Source organism: Panthera leo, chromosome A1 (assembly GCF_018350215.1).
Source record: "Panthera leo isolate Ple1 chromosome A1, P.leo_Ple1_pat1.1, whole genome shotgun sequence".
NCBI classification, from domain to species: domain Eukaryota; kingdom Metazoa; phylum Chordata; class Mammalia; order Carnivora; family Felidae; genus Panthera; species Panthera leo.
In genome coordinates, this window is record NC_056679.1 from 131,107,457 (window position 1) to 131,123,052 (window position 15,596).

Genomic DNA, 15,596 nt, shown 5'->3' on the forward strand with positions numbered 1-15,596 from the left:
CATAGACCGCACCCACAGTCTAGGACAACGTTGAAAAATCAAGGTTTTGGTAACAGCAGTTAAACAAGACAATGAGGGCATATTGAGTGCATCTTCATCACTTGTACTAGATTAAATATATATTTTTTACAGACAGTAGTCCATAGTTGAGAGCATACTCCTGTCTTCTGGTAAAGTACCCAAAGATGTTAATGTATAATATACAATTTTCTTTAACTGACTTTTCAAAAAAATGTTTGCCTATCCATTCACACTATATGACTTAACAAGAGTTTATTTGCAGCCTTTGACCTGAACTGAGAGTGTTTCCTAAAGCGTGTACAATAGCTATTTTTTTTTTTTTTACAATCTACACCTTTATTTATTTACTTTTCAGTTAGTTTAAATCCTTGAGGGGTACAGCATCACACGGATTCTGTGGCCAATGGCTTTAGCAGGAAGGTTGCTTCGGAATTTGGCACGAACCATGCCACTGTTTCCATGAGCACGAGTTACTTTTCCCCAGATTACTCTAGTTTTATTCGGTTTGCCACCAGGAGTCACTGTGTTGTTCTTTGCTTTGTACACATAAGCACATCTCTTGCCTAGATAGAATTCAGTTTCATCTCGAGCATAAACACCTTCAATTTTAAGAAGAGCTGTGTGCTCCCTCTGGTTCCGGAGACCCCGCTTATAGCCAGCAAAAATGGCTTTGGACCACAGCCTTCCAGACATATTTGTCGTTTCAGGAGTCCTGTTCCCAGCAGGCCTGCACGGGTCCCAAGATGGCGGAAAGAGAGGACAATAGCTATTTTTAAACTCCTTGTGCATTATGTATGGCCATGGGGTGTGCCACTCAGGTCCCTCAAGAGACCCTTCCGTGACAAGTATGGTTGGCTGACAGCCTCCAGCAGCCACGTCTTGGCATCCATGGCAGCATTCACACTAGCGTCCCACTCCCACTCCCCCTAGCCAATGACTAAGCACAGGAGAATACTAGAGCTAAGACCCTCTCCGACCAACTCAAGAAGTTCCTAAGAGGCAATTTTTGCTCAGGGACCCCAAAGACCACAAGTTTCTCCAAAATGCACAGTGGACTAAAGCCCTTCCTATCCTTCTATCCTATCGTCTTCCTTCTCTCCCCTCCTTTAACTGGTGTGTCAGACTTACACTGTGGTCTGATGACCTGTTGGTGCTTGCTTCTGCTACCTCTCTATTTTTCAGAGCTGTTTCCTTCCATAAATGACTTTAACCTTTCCATCTATTGCATTTAAGTTTTACAAGTTTCACTTCTGACGTGGACAGTATACCAAGATATTGAGACAATGTTAGAATTAGTGTCTTTTTGGCTATCTTTACGCTTTGGGAGTATTAGTCAGCCAAGTGAGCCAAGATGAAACAAAAGGTGCCTTTTAGTTAGAGCTCTTCCTTCCACTTGGAATTGATGTTTTGTTTTGTTTTGTTTCTGATGTTCTCTCTTGACATTTTTGCTTGGGTGTGCAGTTCATTATGGTCTTTTGCTGAATGACTGTTAGCACGGAACAGTGTAATTTGTAGTAATTTAGTCCTGGCTGTTATAAATGGAAGAATTAGGTTATAGAGGAACCTGTGGAAAACCAACCCCTAGAAAATGAAAAGGCTTCACAGGCGCCTGGGTGGCTCCGTCGGTTGAGCGTCCGACTTCTGCTCGGGTCATGATCTCGCGGTCTGTGAGTTTGATCCCCACGTCCGGCTCTGTGCTGATAGCTTGGAGCCTGGAGCCTCTTTCGGATTCTGTGTCTCCCTCTCTCTCTCTGAAACTCCCCTGTTCATGCTCTCTCTCTCTGTCTCAAAAATAAATAAAGGTTAAAAAAATTAAAAAAAAAAAAAAAGAAAAGGCTTCAATGGCATGCTCATCTAGCCTTTTAAAACCAGTGTTCAGGGAAAATTCTATTTTGTAGCATGAGCTCAGTATTATTCCTAACAAATGGAAGTTCAACTCTCCTCCAAAGCCCTACCAGTATGACTTTCAAAACTCTTAAGCATTTTGAAAACTATTTTTATATGAATAAGAGCTATTTTCTCTGCATTTTTCATTTATTCTTCTAATCCAAGATCCATACATACAAGACATTCATTCAATGGGGCAAACTTTACTCTCTGTAAGTATACAGATAGAGACACACATACACACAACCCAAGATAATCACTGGTCTACTTTATATCATCATGGATTAGATTTCCCCTTTCTAAAGTGTTATATAAATGAAATCATGCAGTATACTCTGTTTTACGACTGGCTTATTTGGGTTGTATAATGGTTCTGAGATTTATCTATGTTGAAGAATGTATCAGCAGTTTGCTCTTTCAATTGCTGAATGGAATTCCATTCCGTGAATACAACAAATTATTTATCCATTCACCTGTTGGTAAACATCTGACTATTATGTTTTTAGATATTATGAATAATGCTACTATAAACATTTAAGCACAAGTCCTTATGTGAATATGTTTTTTTAAATTTCTCTTGCATAAATACCTAGAAGTAGAATTGCTGAGTCATAAAGTGAATGGCTTCCTTGCTTAATTAGACAAATATACCAAGTTACTTACTTTCATATATCTCCTAGGTCCTTCTAGATGCTTGCTAGAATACTTCCTTTAAATGTTTCCAGACAAGTTATTTTGCAATGTAGATACTGTGAGGTTTTATATGCCTGTGTATATATTTATTGTGTGTCATCATATTTTAATGATATTTTTGCTGGATATAAAATTCTAGATTCAAAGTTGTTTTCTTCAACAATTTAAAATTCTTACTCTATGGTATCTTACAGTCATTGTTGAGAAGTCAGATGGAAACCTAATCTTATTTTTTACAGGTGGCCTCAACTATCTTCCTGGAAGCTTATAGTAAATTCTCTGTGTTTTGCATTATTAAATTTTAGTATATAAGTGAACAGCATATTCAGATGTGGCTATTTCTTTAGCTTTCCTATTTTAAACCTATAAGATCTCTCAATTTATTTTTCATTCTCTTAGCATTTATTTTATATATATTTCATCTCTGAATTCCTCCCAGATGTTTTCTCACAGAGTTCCTAGGTTATATTCATTTTAGTACTTATTGTGTCTTAGATGTTTTTATTTTTACCATTGTATTTGTCACCCTTTATGTTTCCTCGTGGCTCTTCCTTACAAATGCTTATTCCTGCTTTACTTTACCAATCTTCACTTTTGTATTTTCTGGAATATTGACTATGTTTATTATATAATTTTGATATCATACAAGTCTTGATTATCAAACAACTTTGATTAGCAGCTGCATTGTTCAAGTATTCTTTTTTTGTCCCATATGTGTTCATTTCCCTGAGGGCATTAGTAGTTTTGGTTAATAATATCCAATCAAGGGGTGAGTCAAAGACCAGTCGCTTATCAAGTGCCATTCCTGGCAGTTTTTAGGGATGGAGCACACTCCAGGATTCACTACTCATGCCACGTTTTGCCCTTAACCAGTCAAACCTGTTTTACATGAAACATCTCTATATGTCTACCATGGCACTGTCTTTTCTAAGGACATTTCTTCCTTCATTTTGACTCACCCACCTTTTGGGATATGGAGGGAGGGATATCAGGGAGGAGGAAATTCTCATTATCTGGTCAATAGCCTGGTTATTTGCTCCTCACTCCAGCCAACATCTCTAACTCTTCCCTAATGTTCATAATCCTTGTGACACCAAGCTAGTGCTGTTTTTCTGTCTTGCGTTTGGCATCATGTAGACAAGGCAATCTGGGGGGAAAGATTATATAACTCAAAGATTTCTCAAAAATATGTTTTATATCTCATGAACTTATTTCTTATGAATATAATAACTAATCCCTAGGAGAGAAAGCACTCAGAGAGAAAATAAGACACTGGATCAGACATGACCCAGTACAATTCAAAGGAGAACTACAGACCACTTCCCTCTGTCTGCTGCTATCCACCCCTCTCCTTCTGAAACGCAGGGGTTAGTAGAAAGTAGCCAACTCTGGCAGCATGGAAAACCAAATCCATCACGCAACGCCCAAGATGATGGACAATTATTTTCCAACTTAGAAATAAGGCAGGACTTTCCTTCCCCCACCCAGATGCAGTAAGTACTGCTTTTATTGCATTAAAGACTTTTGTGGAAGCCTAGAAGAAGCTAAGTTAACTTGTTCCTTCTAGTCCCAAAGCCATTGCAAACCTTTATTTTCTGTCCCACCACAAAGGTTGGCTCCTAAATGGTGGTTGTGATGCCCTTGCCTCTGTGAAAATGGTTTTAGGGAGGCTGGGTTTGGAGGATAGGACATCCCGGAGGGCAGAGGGAGTTCATTTCTGTTTAGTTTGAAAAATCTGAGAGGAGTTGGCCACCACCTCCTCAGAACATCCTGAGTCAGGGCTGGGACATAGGAGAGGAGCAGGTACCTGGAATGTCAACCCCAAGGTCAGATACCAGCCAGGTATCGTTGTCCCCAGGGCCCCACCAGAGACCTTTAGAACCAAAGGGAAACATAGTGGAGGGAAAATCTGACCCAGGGTCTGGATGACCAGCTCCCAGTGCCTTGAGGTCTCTCCCTAAGGAACTACAAGTAAAAAACTGAGACTCATGAAGAGAAAAATAAATCCATTATTTCTATAAAAATCCCTGCCCTCCCCAGGCATCTTGGTCAGCTGGGAACTACCTCCACCTTCACCCCTGATACGGCAGTTAAGCTGCTTCTTTTGGAGGCTGGCAGGCCCGAAGCTGTGGTTCTGGGCATGGCGCTCAGTTGTGGGCTCTGGCTTGGGGTTGGCAGGCACCGGGTCTGTTGAGCTGGGTCAGGGGTTTCTCCTTGGACTTGAGCCTGGGGACAGGCAGGTAAGGAGAGGCTGGCAGTTGGCAGTGCCCTCTCCAGCATGCTGGAGCTGTCCTAGGTGGGGATCTCTGGGTGGTGCTTCATTAACAGGATCATGGCCTCAGCTACAGAGCCATGGATACACAGGACTTCATGGCAGTTGTACTTTGTGGGCAGAAGGTTGACGATGACCAGCCAGCCTCCCTGGCTCAAAGAGGGCATTTAAACCACTGGAAGGATAGATGGAGGACCCAGAGCAGGTGCATGAAAACAAGATCAGAACCCAGCTTGTGTTTAGATAACCAAGAAGTGGTACAAAATAGAACTACACTCAATGAAAAAGAAGGTTGGTGACCAGGGCCATGAGCCAAAAGGGACTTGTTCAAAGGGACTGGTATACACCCTGCAGGCTAGGTACAAGAGACCTATCTTTTTGGTTTGGAAAATCCAGCCACCAGGGCTGTGACTGACCTTGATATTACTCTCTTGGGAAGACCAAGATGGGAGAGTAGACAGGGTGGGGTGGATACTGTGGACTTCTTGCAGGATAGCTCATACCCTACAGATGTGATTTACTTGTCAAGAAGTCATTTTCCAGAATATGGTTCTAAATCTCCTTGTTAGTTGTGAGTTCAAGGCAATCCAAAAATGGTTATTTCCCACTCTACCACCAGGCTTATAGATAATTTTATTAAATTATTAAAACATAATTTTCTTTTCCACGCCAGTGAAAAAGCCTGAGTCATTCATGCCATAGTCATCTTTGACAGTAATTATCTCACAACTAAAAGAAATTGATGGTCATGTCCCAGTTACTTCCTCTACTCTTTGCCCTGGTGGCCTTAACCATCCACCTCAGAAGAACACTTTAATTTCCTTCCACACTTCCTATTGACATTAAGCACCAAATCAGCCTGGCAGGGGGGCATATCCTCTCTCCAGCAAAGCACAGCCAACAGCCCTCCAGCAACAGAAGCCTAGTGGAACTCGATCTTGATACTTCTGTGCTGCTATTGATCCCTATGATAAGAAGTCACTACTTACACTTTTTTTTAAGTTTATTTATTCATTTTGAGAGAGAGAAGGAGGAGGAGGAGGAGAAGGGAAGGGCAGAGAGAGAGTGGGAGGGAGGGAGAAAATCCCAAGTAGGCTCCATGTTATCAGCACAAAGCCCGACATGGGGCTCCATCCGAAGAACCCTGAGATCATGACCTGAGCTGAAATCAAGAATAGGACACTTAAATGACTGAGCCACCCAAGCACCCCAAGTCACTACTTCTAAATTACATATCCCTAGCACTGTCTGCCTTACCATATTAATTTATGGAATACAAATATATCATTATCTCCACTGCCAAAGAAAAATTCGACAGGGAGGATCTAAAATGCTTTGAGAAATTCCTAATCTGCTGGCCACAACAGCATTCTAAATTCATCACTAACTTGTGTGATGAGAACCAGTATATTTAATCTCTTTGGGCTTCAATTTCTCCATCAATAAAGTGTGGATTTCTTCCAACAATAGTACTATATGATTTAATCCCTCTTTAAAAAAAATTGTTTCCAAGGCATTTTTGTACCCACACCTAAACCTCATTCCGTTTACTTTCTGCATCACTAAGCTTTGCTCTTTTTTCTCTAATCTGATTTCAGTCTTTAATTTATACACACTGCACAACTTCACAACACGTTCCCCATTAGTATAAGCACAAAAATTAGCTTATACATACATGGTATAACTGTGAAAATTTAGATAAGGTCTTTCTACTTCAGAAGCTTTATTTTGATTATCACCAGAAAAACTAAAATCCCACCTTTGGAAGGGCATCGCTTTGTTTTTATATGCCTGTATTAGAGGGACCAAAAGGGAAAAGTAGCAAAAGGCCTTGAGGTGCAAACTTTGGAAATGAAACTACAGGGTTTTTTTTTTTTTTAATTCTCTAAACCTGAAATTTCCAAAAGATAAATGACCTGTTAGAAAATGCTTTGCAAATAGCATTTTTTTCCATGACTGCATACTCCTACCTTCTTGATAACAAGCTGCTAGCATTCATTTATAGTGTCTGAGGCAGGGGGAACAATAAGGAAAAAAAATGGGAAATAAAAAGGAACACAGTGTCATGGAGGAACTGAAATCATTTCAGTAAGACTGGAGCACAGAGTACAAGGTGGGAAGTGCTAAGAGATGATGTCAGAGGTAATAAGCAAGGCCAGGTCATAATGAACCTTAAAAACCATTATAGGAGGTCAGTGGACAATGGGAAGCCACTATAGTATTTTAAGCCTGGCAATATCATGGTCGTCTTGGAGTTTCGGGGCAATCACTGTGATCTAAGTGTAGAATCTGGATTAGAGAGGGAATTGTGTGTTGGTTATAGGAGCATTAGGAAATAAGCAAGGGAGCAGAGCCAAGTGGCACTGATGGACTGGACTAAGTATTCTTAGGGAAGATGGGTAGAAGTGAGCCCCTTGGAGAGAAGTCAGCAGGACAAGTTGATAGGACTTTGTTATTATATTTTGTGTAGGGAAAGGAAAAGAGTGAAAAATCTAGGAATTCACCTTGGCTTGGTTGAATTCACCCCAACTTAGGCGCATGGGAGGATGATGGTGCTTTTTATTAAGTTAAGGCACACAAAAGAAAGGAATCATATGGATGGAAGTACAGAGGTGAGTTTGGGGCATTTTGAGCTTGAGATTTTGAGATACCCTTTAAGAACCTCTACAAGGTATCTGGCAAAATGTGCTCTAGAGTAACCAACAGGTGTTCTCTGTTGTGGTCTTTCTTTCTAAATTGCATGTAAACACAGTTGTGATCCCCACAACCTAACGCACCCCCCCACCCCACCCCCCCCACCCCCCGCCAAGTGCCACCAGAAACCTGTGCTAACCAGAAACATTGGCTGCTAACCAGACCCCTACGGCTACTTAACACTACATCATGTACATTACAGTCTTGTGACTACAATGTACCCGTCTGCCTCGAAAATAATGTTTTCAATGGACTCTCCAATCATTGGAACTTGGAATTCTGTAGCCATATGACAGAACCCCTGCAGTGTTTTCCATCCTCTGCTGACTTCTTCTTTACATCTTTGTAGTGGAGGAAATAAGAAAAACTAGAACATCCATAACTGGGTACTGGAAGGGAAGCCAATATATTGGGTTTGTTTTTTCACAGAATTGGGGTCTGGCTGGATCCAATTTGTGAAGCACAAACACAAAACTGGTTTGGGGCAGGATTCTTTCATTCTATTAGGACAGCTGTAGCCCAGTAGGAAAAGTGACTGATTTCTTTAGGTCAGACCTCTCCAAGGCTGTCAACCAGGCTCTCACCAGTAATATTTAAGATTTATGTATGGAAAGGATACGAAAAAAAATCCAAGAATGTACTGTGAACAGGTGACATTTATTGCTGCATTGCAATTGAATAAGCAGCCACACTGTCACAAACTATATTATTCTCAGAAAGAATCAATTTGCCATGAGTTATTCAGTATCTGGACATAAAATCACTAGTTATTAAAGCGATAAGCGACCTTGGAGATCATCTGGCCCAATTTCCTGAGTTAGCAAATAATGAAATCGAGGCCCCAAGAGGCTAAATGCTTTGTTGAGTAGTGGTAATGCTGGGCTTAGGAACCAGAGCACCTAACTCCAGACCCATACAATTACCGCTAACCATACAGCTTCTCTATGAAATAGCTTACGCTAATCTACACAATCCATAAAAGAACATAAAAAGCTGACAGTATATCCATCTCATTCCACACTGTATGTATTCTATCATTTTGACAAGATGAAAACAGGAGGTTCCTACAACCATAATTTCATTGGCCAGCTGGCCCCCATCATCATTATTAGTTGTCTAAATTCCCTTAATACCAAAACAAAGAAACAAAAAATCATGTTGTCAATCCACAGGGATAGTCCAGATTAGTGGTTCCCAACTGGGAGCAACCTTGCCCCCAGAGGACATATCCAGAGACATTTTTACCTGTCACAACTTGAGTGTTGGCTACTGGCGTCTAGTGACTAGAGGCCAAGGGTGGTTGCAAACATCCAACAATGCACAAAGGGAAATATCCAGACCAAAATGTCGGTAGGGCTACGGTTGAGAAACCCTGGTCTACATTAACTATACAAGCAGTAGCTTAAAAGTCCTCCATCACTGGCTAGAAGGAAGAGTGTTTGTGAAAAGGTATTTTAAAAATGAAAAGTGGTAGATCGCTATGTGGGAGCAGATCAGACACATTCCATCAGGCAAATGCAGCAGCCTGGTAAAGGATAGACTCTCAAGAGGAAGTGCAGGGTAGTAACTGAAGTTATAGTGCTTCAGTTCATGTTCTCCTGGCTCTCATGTATACCTGGGCAAGGTACTCTAAGTTCCTAAGACAGCTTCCTCAGCTTTGATATGCATGTTAAAAAAAAAAAGTACAGCCTTCTCAGCCTAGTTGCAACAATGAAGTGAGATGGTGTGTATAAAGTGCTTATCACAATGCCTATATCTAATAAATGCTTAAAAGGGGCTATAGTTTTCCCCAAATTTAGAGCTTGAGAGAATTTTTTGTCGCATCCAATGCTCCCATTTTACAGCTGACAAAACAAGTCCCAGAAAGGTGTAAATATAATATCTTGTATTTTCCCACCATTCCATAGAAGGCATAGACAGGAGATATTCCATAAATGTTGGTTTTATTTGTCACTAAGTTCTCAACAACTCAAGAAAGGCAGAAAAAAAAAAAAAAAAAACAACAACATTGTGGATATTGTCATCCCCTTTCACAAATGGGCAACTGAGCTCAAACATTAAGTATCTTACCTAAGGCTATCTTTTGGTAATGAACCTATCTAGATGATCCTCAGTCTGTGAGCTAAGTGCTCATTTACTAATGCCACAGCGGGACAAGTCTGAAATCATCTCAGTTTCCTTTTTCAAGGCTTTGGTCTTAATTTGGTTATTTAGATCAGATTCATTTTCTCCTCAAAGTAGATGTTTCCAAATGAAAGATGATTAATCAATTGTTGGCAGCATAAACCGTTCATAGGCACTAGCTCAGGCAGGGCCCAGTCAAAAATGCATCTTCTTCACAATGAAGCAAATTAATTCACCAGCTATAATGAACCTTGTACCAGTCTATGGAAATTGACCAAGAATAATAAAATATCATTTCCTTGTAGGGGTTCTAGATTAGTGATGTCTTTGAAAGGGAATCTATGAAGAAGTTCAAGACCTTCTATACATGTGATACACCCTGTGTCATTCTCCAAATTCAGTGTGGGGCAAAATTTATCTGGAACCCACAGACAGGAGCTATGGGAACCCAGGTCAAATGATATAAAGTCTTTAATCTTAAGGGAAAGTAACAGGCACTCCCTATTCTATTCCATTTCAGGCATATAGAGAAGGGGCAGAGTTGGTGACTGTAAAAGGTGGGACTCGGGAGTTACATTTCTTCCCAGTTGGGAGGGAAAAGAAAACATCCTAGAGAGGCCTCGGGATAAGACTTGAAGGCTGTATGTCCCCTGGGAGCCTGTTCTTTGCTTTGTTGACAACTTTGCTGAAGTGCCATGATCCCTCTGACATTCTTGCCTCTAAAAGAACAAAAGACTAGCCCTTCCAAAAGCTGACATGTCACATGCCTTGGGGATGCAGCCAGTCTAAAGCCATCATACAGGCAGGAAATCAAGAAAAAACATATATCTACCACACTATTCCCCCTACCTTCTGACTTTCTACCAGGGCTCCTCATTGACAGAACTAGGGCACAAGTGACTCCAAGGATGCAATTCATACCTGTCAACCTCTTGGGGGCAAACAGCAACATGGCAAAGAATGGAGATCCCAGTTGGAGACAGAGGATATCTGGTGCATTTACCTTGACCACTAAGTCTCTGGCCCTTTTCACTGTGAGTACAATGGTCAGGACTGTACTCTTTAGAGGTCTTTGTATTGTTAGAACCCAGTGTGAAACCAGCCATCTGTATGGTCCTAGACAGATTATACTACTTCCCCAAGCCTGTTTCTACATCTGAAAAAAGAAAATTATAGTCCAGGCACTGCTCTGGAGTTTTAGGTATTTATAGATATTTACTCAGTTAAGGATTACAACAAACACGGTTACTATTAATATCACTTTATAGATGAGAAAGTAGGCACAGAAAGTTTAAGACATATGCCTAACCTCACATAGCTAATGTAATAAGCAACATAGCCAGAATTTAAATTCAGGGATGTCAGCTCTAAAATCCAGACATCTAAGCATATGCCATGGTGCATGTCAGGAATGCTAATATTAACTATTTCATGGAGTTGTGTGATAAATAAAACAAGCACATGTAAAGCAGTTGGTGCTTAACATTTAGGAGGTTATCAAGATATATTTCCTAAAACGAATCCTGTAATATTTAAAAAAAATTTTTTTTAATCTTTATTTATTTTTGAGACAGAGAGAGAGAGAAAGACAGTGCACGCAGGGGAGGAACAGAGACAGAAGAAGACATAGAATTTGAACCAGGCTTCAGGCTCTGAGCTGTCAGCACAGAGCCCGATGCAGGGCTTGAACTCACAAACCGTGAGATCATGACCTGAGCCGAAGTCAGATGCTTAACCAATTGAGCCACCCAGGCACCCCGGAACCTTCTAGTATTTTTTAATTTCCCAAGACTGATTTTTTATACATTGTCATAGTAGACAAAAAGCTTCCAAAAATATGATTACATTACCTTTTTTTTTTTTAGGGGGGAGCGGGTGAGGAAAGCAGACAGTGATGGTGTACAAACATCCTGAGACTTAGTATTGGTCCTGGGAGCCAGTTCAAGCCTGTTTTCCCCTACTTCTCTCCCAGAATGGGTCAGAACCAAGGTCAAGAAAGTTACTGGTTCAGAAATGCTCTGAGGGTTCAGAAGAGAGAAACAATGAAATTTCTAGGGTTCTGGGAAACATGGTTCCACTTTTTGTTTCTGTAACTTAGAGTTCCCACCTTTTTAAATTCATCTTCTTTGGAATCCTTCTCCTGTGATTTCACTGATTCAGAGAGATAAACCCAGGTTTCCTCTATTCAGAAGGAAGAACTTTCCTTCCTCTCTCCCTGCTCCCTCTGTGTGACTAAGAGCAACCTAGGTAATAGCCAGGGAAAGGAGTTAAGGAGTTGCCTGCTCACATTTTGCTTTCCCATATACCTCAGGAGAAAAGGAAAAGGAAATTCCTAGGTTTTCCAAAGATTCTAGCCCAGTTCCCCAGAACTTGAGACCAAAAGCTAGAAGCGAAGACTGAACTTTAATCCCTGCATTGTCTAGACTCATCATCTTACTCAGGGACTCATGAGAAGTGACCATTGCTGATTAAGATGTTAGAATCGGAGAATCCAATCCGGTTTCCTAATCACATCTCAAAATGATGTACAAAGACACCATTGTGAACCTTACTGTAAATGCCCCAACAGGGTATTAACACTTGAAACAGAGTCAATTCAGTAAAAAAGGGAAATGTTTATAATTAACACCCTCTGGAAAAAACAGTTACGATTTTAGTAAGAAAATCACAGGCATGTTTCACAGAGCATACTGAGCCCTTCTTCTATTTCTTTCAATGTTTTTTGCCAGAGAACATGCACAACTGTCATAAGCCCTGTTCTCAGAGGTTCACTTTTATAATAATATATTTCATTAAATTTTAAACAAAAGACAGCTTCCAGTCAAGAAAGCCCCAAATCTTGATGGCCTATTTACTTCCCATTTTTGCTCTGCTGAATTTCTACTCTTCAGAGAGTCTCCCATACCCAGAGGCATAATCAGAAATAACTTTAAACCATGAAACATAGGCACCAACCACAGGAATGACCGGATGTTCTGGAGGCCCTTAGTGATGCCATATTTAACCTTTCCCGAGTTGGTTGGACAGAGAGGGGCTCCCACGGTCCTGGGGGAGCGACCAGGACAGGGCAGCACAGAAGGAACTCACAGGGCTTGAGACCAACATCTACAGGGCTTATTAATTTTATAGGACAGAATACTGGCATCTGTAACCTCTTCTCTCCAGTTTAATCAACAGGATCTACCACTGCCACCTACACTATTACAGACATGGCAAATTAGAGGTTCTGGTCAAATAATATTCAAATTACTGAGATTCAGAAGGCAGGAATCTGTGGCTTCTTATTCCTGTTCTGGTGGTAAATATTACAGTTCCAAGTAGTGAAGTAAGAGCTGATGTGTTCAAGTCCCAGGCTACAAGCTTAGAACATATATGTAAGGGTTAAGTCAGAAAAGTAAAAAGTCAAACCGCAGACTCAATTTTTGTGTCAATTAATACCAAGGCAAATGGCTCTAAGCCTCAGATATACAAGATCATTTTTTAAAGTATTCCACAAAAATACAAACACCTAGACCCCTCTCCAAACCTACTAAACTAGGACCTTCAAGAAAATGCAAGGGTAATACCATTAAGCCATTTAAAAAATAGTAATACTGATAAGGGAAAAAGAGCTCCACATGTCATTCTCGAGCACAACCATGGTTAAAATCCACAGATGCGGCCACAATGTCTAAGCTTACACACACCTCCCTACCACCCCACTTCATTAGTGGTATTTTCCAGACAGTTCTAGACCTGGATTGTTTGGTGTTGGTGAGACCATAATCAGGTAGAGGACCTTTCTGCTAAACTATTGTTCATGCTGCAGACCCTGAGCCCCACACCATCCCCATCACTGGGGCAAAAGAAAAAGTACCTAAGGCCATACAACAATTTGTGTAGTAGGTTTCTTTAAAGATTCCTGTTTCCTAATTCTAGACTCCACTTTCATTAACTTTTTACAAGACGTTTACAAGATGATTTCCACCAAGAAATCAAAATGTTCTCTGCAGAATAAAAAGAAGAAAAAATTAAGAAATAAATTAAAAATAAATAAATAACAATTTTTTAAAAATGTTCTCGGTACTTTGGAAGTACAATTTAGGCAGTGAGTCATGATTAGAGCTTGTTACAATTCTAAGCAATCAATCAACCAATCAATCAGTCAATCAATCGATAATAAAGGTGCACAGCATTTTATTATATAATGCAGGCTACAACATATTCTTTGTATGACCATGCCACATAAATTTCATGTCTTTTAGGTTGATATTCTCGTCTCATTATTTTTGGGGTCCATTCAACCATTTTGGATCTGGACAGGATGAAAGCATCATTCGGTTTCATTTTCAAGTCATGTTTTAGAGCCCTGTGTAAAGCAGATGTTTCTGAGAACAAATAGGAGACTGGTCCACAGAGGAAAAACCAAGGGAAAGCACTGTTGCTAACCTTTCTCTCATGCATGCAAAATGTACAGACACTGTAAGTATGTAAGTGCTGCTGTGTTAAACTCAGGGAATTGAAGTCCAGTTTTGTTTTTTCTGCCTTGAAGGCTCAACTGTTTCTCTTGCCTTGTGGGTGTAGCTTTTGTGACATGCCGTCAGAATTCAAAATCTGAAACCGCACCTATGTTACATGAAGGTGTGGAACAAAGAAATCACACAGTTAAATGAATCCGTCAGAACTTTTCATCTCTCATTGGCCTACTAAATATAACCTCCAGTTGGATGTTTAACCCCTAAATTCCACAAAACTTAGTGATAAAACCATTTAGCCATTTGTCAGCTAATCATCCATGATTTGCTTCATTGTATGCTTTTGAGAATCAAACTCTAAAAACCTTTAAACTCCACCTGTTGGACATTTGAAATTCCAGTCAAGTCAGTCTAAAGTTTCCAAGTATCTTACTTCCTGGTGATTCACAATGCTCTGTTTAAGTAATGGGGCACATTTTTGTGTAGAATGACTATTTTAAATGTGAAAGAAGTCAATTGTATATGTAAATTGGTTAATATTTTAATATCTATGTTATTATGTTAACAACAATGAATATTACAGCAAAAATTCTGATCAACCCACATTCTGTATTAGCCCCAAGAATATTCTTTCTAAAGTCACTCTTCTCCATGCAGTTAACCCAATACCTATTAGTGATGCTTCTCAGTATAGAACAGAATGACAGACATTTAGAAGATTCTGGCTTAGATGGTCTGGATCAAATCACAGGAACCAGTTTGAATGAACTAAGCAAAGGAGAAACAATTTCATCATGCCTAACAACCATCATTTTTTGCTATATGACTGCACAGTGTAATCAATAATTTTAATAGTTATATTTTGGCTAGTGTTATATTTTTAGGGGTGTTTTTGAGACTGTGTAGACATAAAATTGTCACAGAAAAAACTGGTAAAAACTGTCCTGTTTTTAACTGTCTTATTTAACTTGTTTATACCTTACTATGTTCATAAATAATTTGAGGTAGCTTTAAATAAAGAAACATTAAATAATGAAACATAAAATAGAATAAAAAAGAAAGAAATCTTGAGTCCAATAATGCAGGGAAAAGAAAAATAAAATCAAGAAATAAAACCAAAGAAGTTAAGTTACAAGGTAAACTCCACTGCTTAGCAATACACATGAGTTAGGCTCTGAGCTTTCTAGGAGCTAAAACAACTAATGGAAAAAGTATCAGTTATGTGACCACAGTGTCTGTAAGATAAAAACAAACAGAAGTGTAACATAACTCATGCAAAAGAGGTGTTCGCTAAGGCTTCCGTGTCAATCAAATTGTAATATAAATGTTTCAAATCAACATGTTGTACACCTTAAACACAATGTCGTATGTCAGATATAACAACAACAAACTGGTTGCTCAAAAAACAGAAGAAAACAAAAAAATCAATATTCCTGAACCTAAATCCTGAG

At 39.7% G+C, this 15,596-nt stretch overlaps 1 protein-coding gene across 1 annotated transcript; it reads right to left on the minus strand.

The window, feature by feature from the left end:
- Positions 1 to 344: 344 nt before the first annotated feature.
- On the minus strand, positions 345 to 760 carry LOC122200649 (60S ribosomal protein L35a). The gene has a single exon (XM_042906363.1). It carries the CDS (start codon positions 712 to 714, stop codon positions 382 to 384), a length of 333 nt encoding a protein of 110 aa, XP_042762297.1. The 5' UTR covers positions 715 to 760; the 3' UTR covers positions 345 to 381.
- Between the last annotated feature and the right edge of the window lie 14,836 nt (positions 761 to 15,596).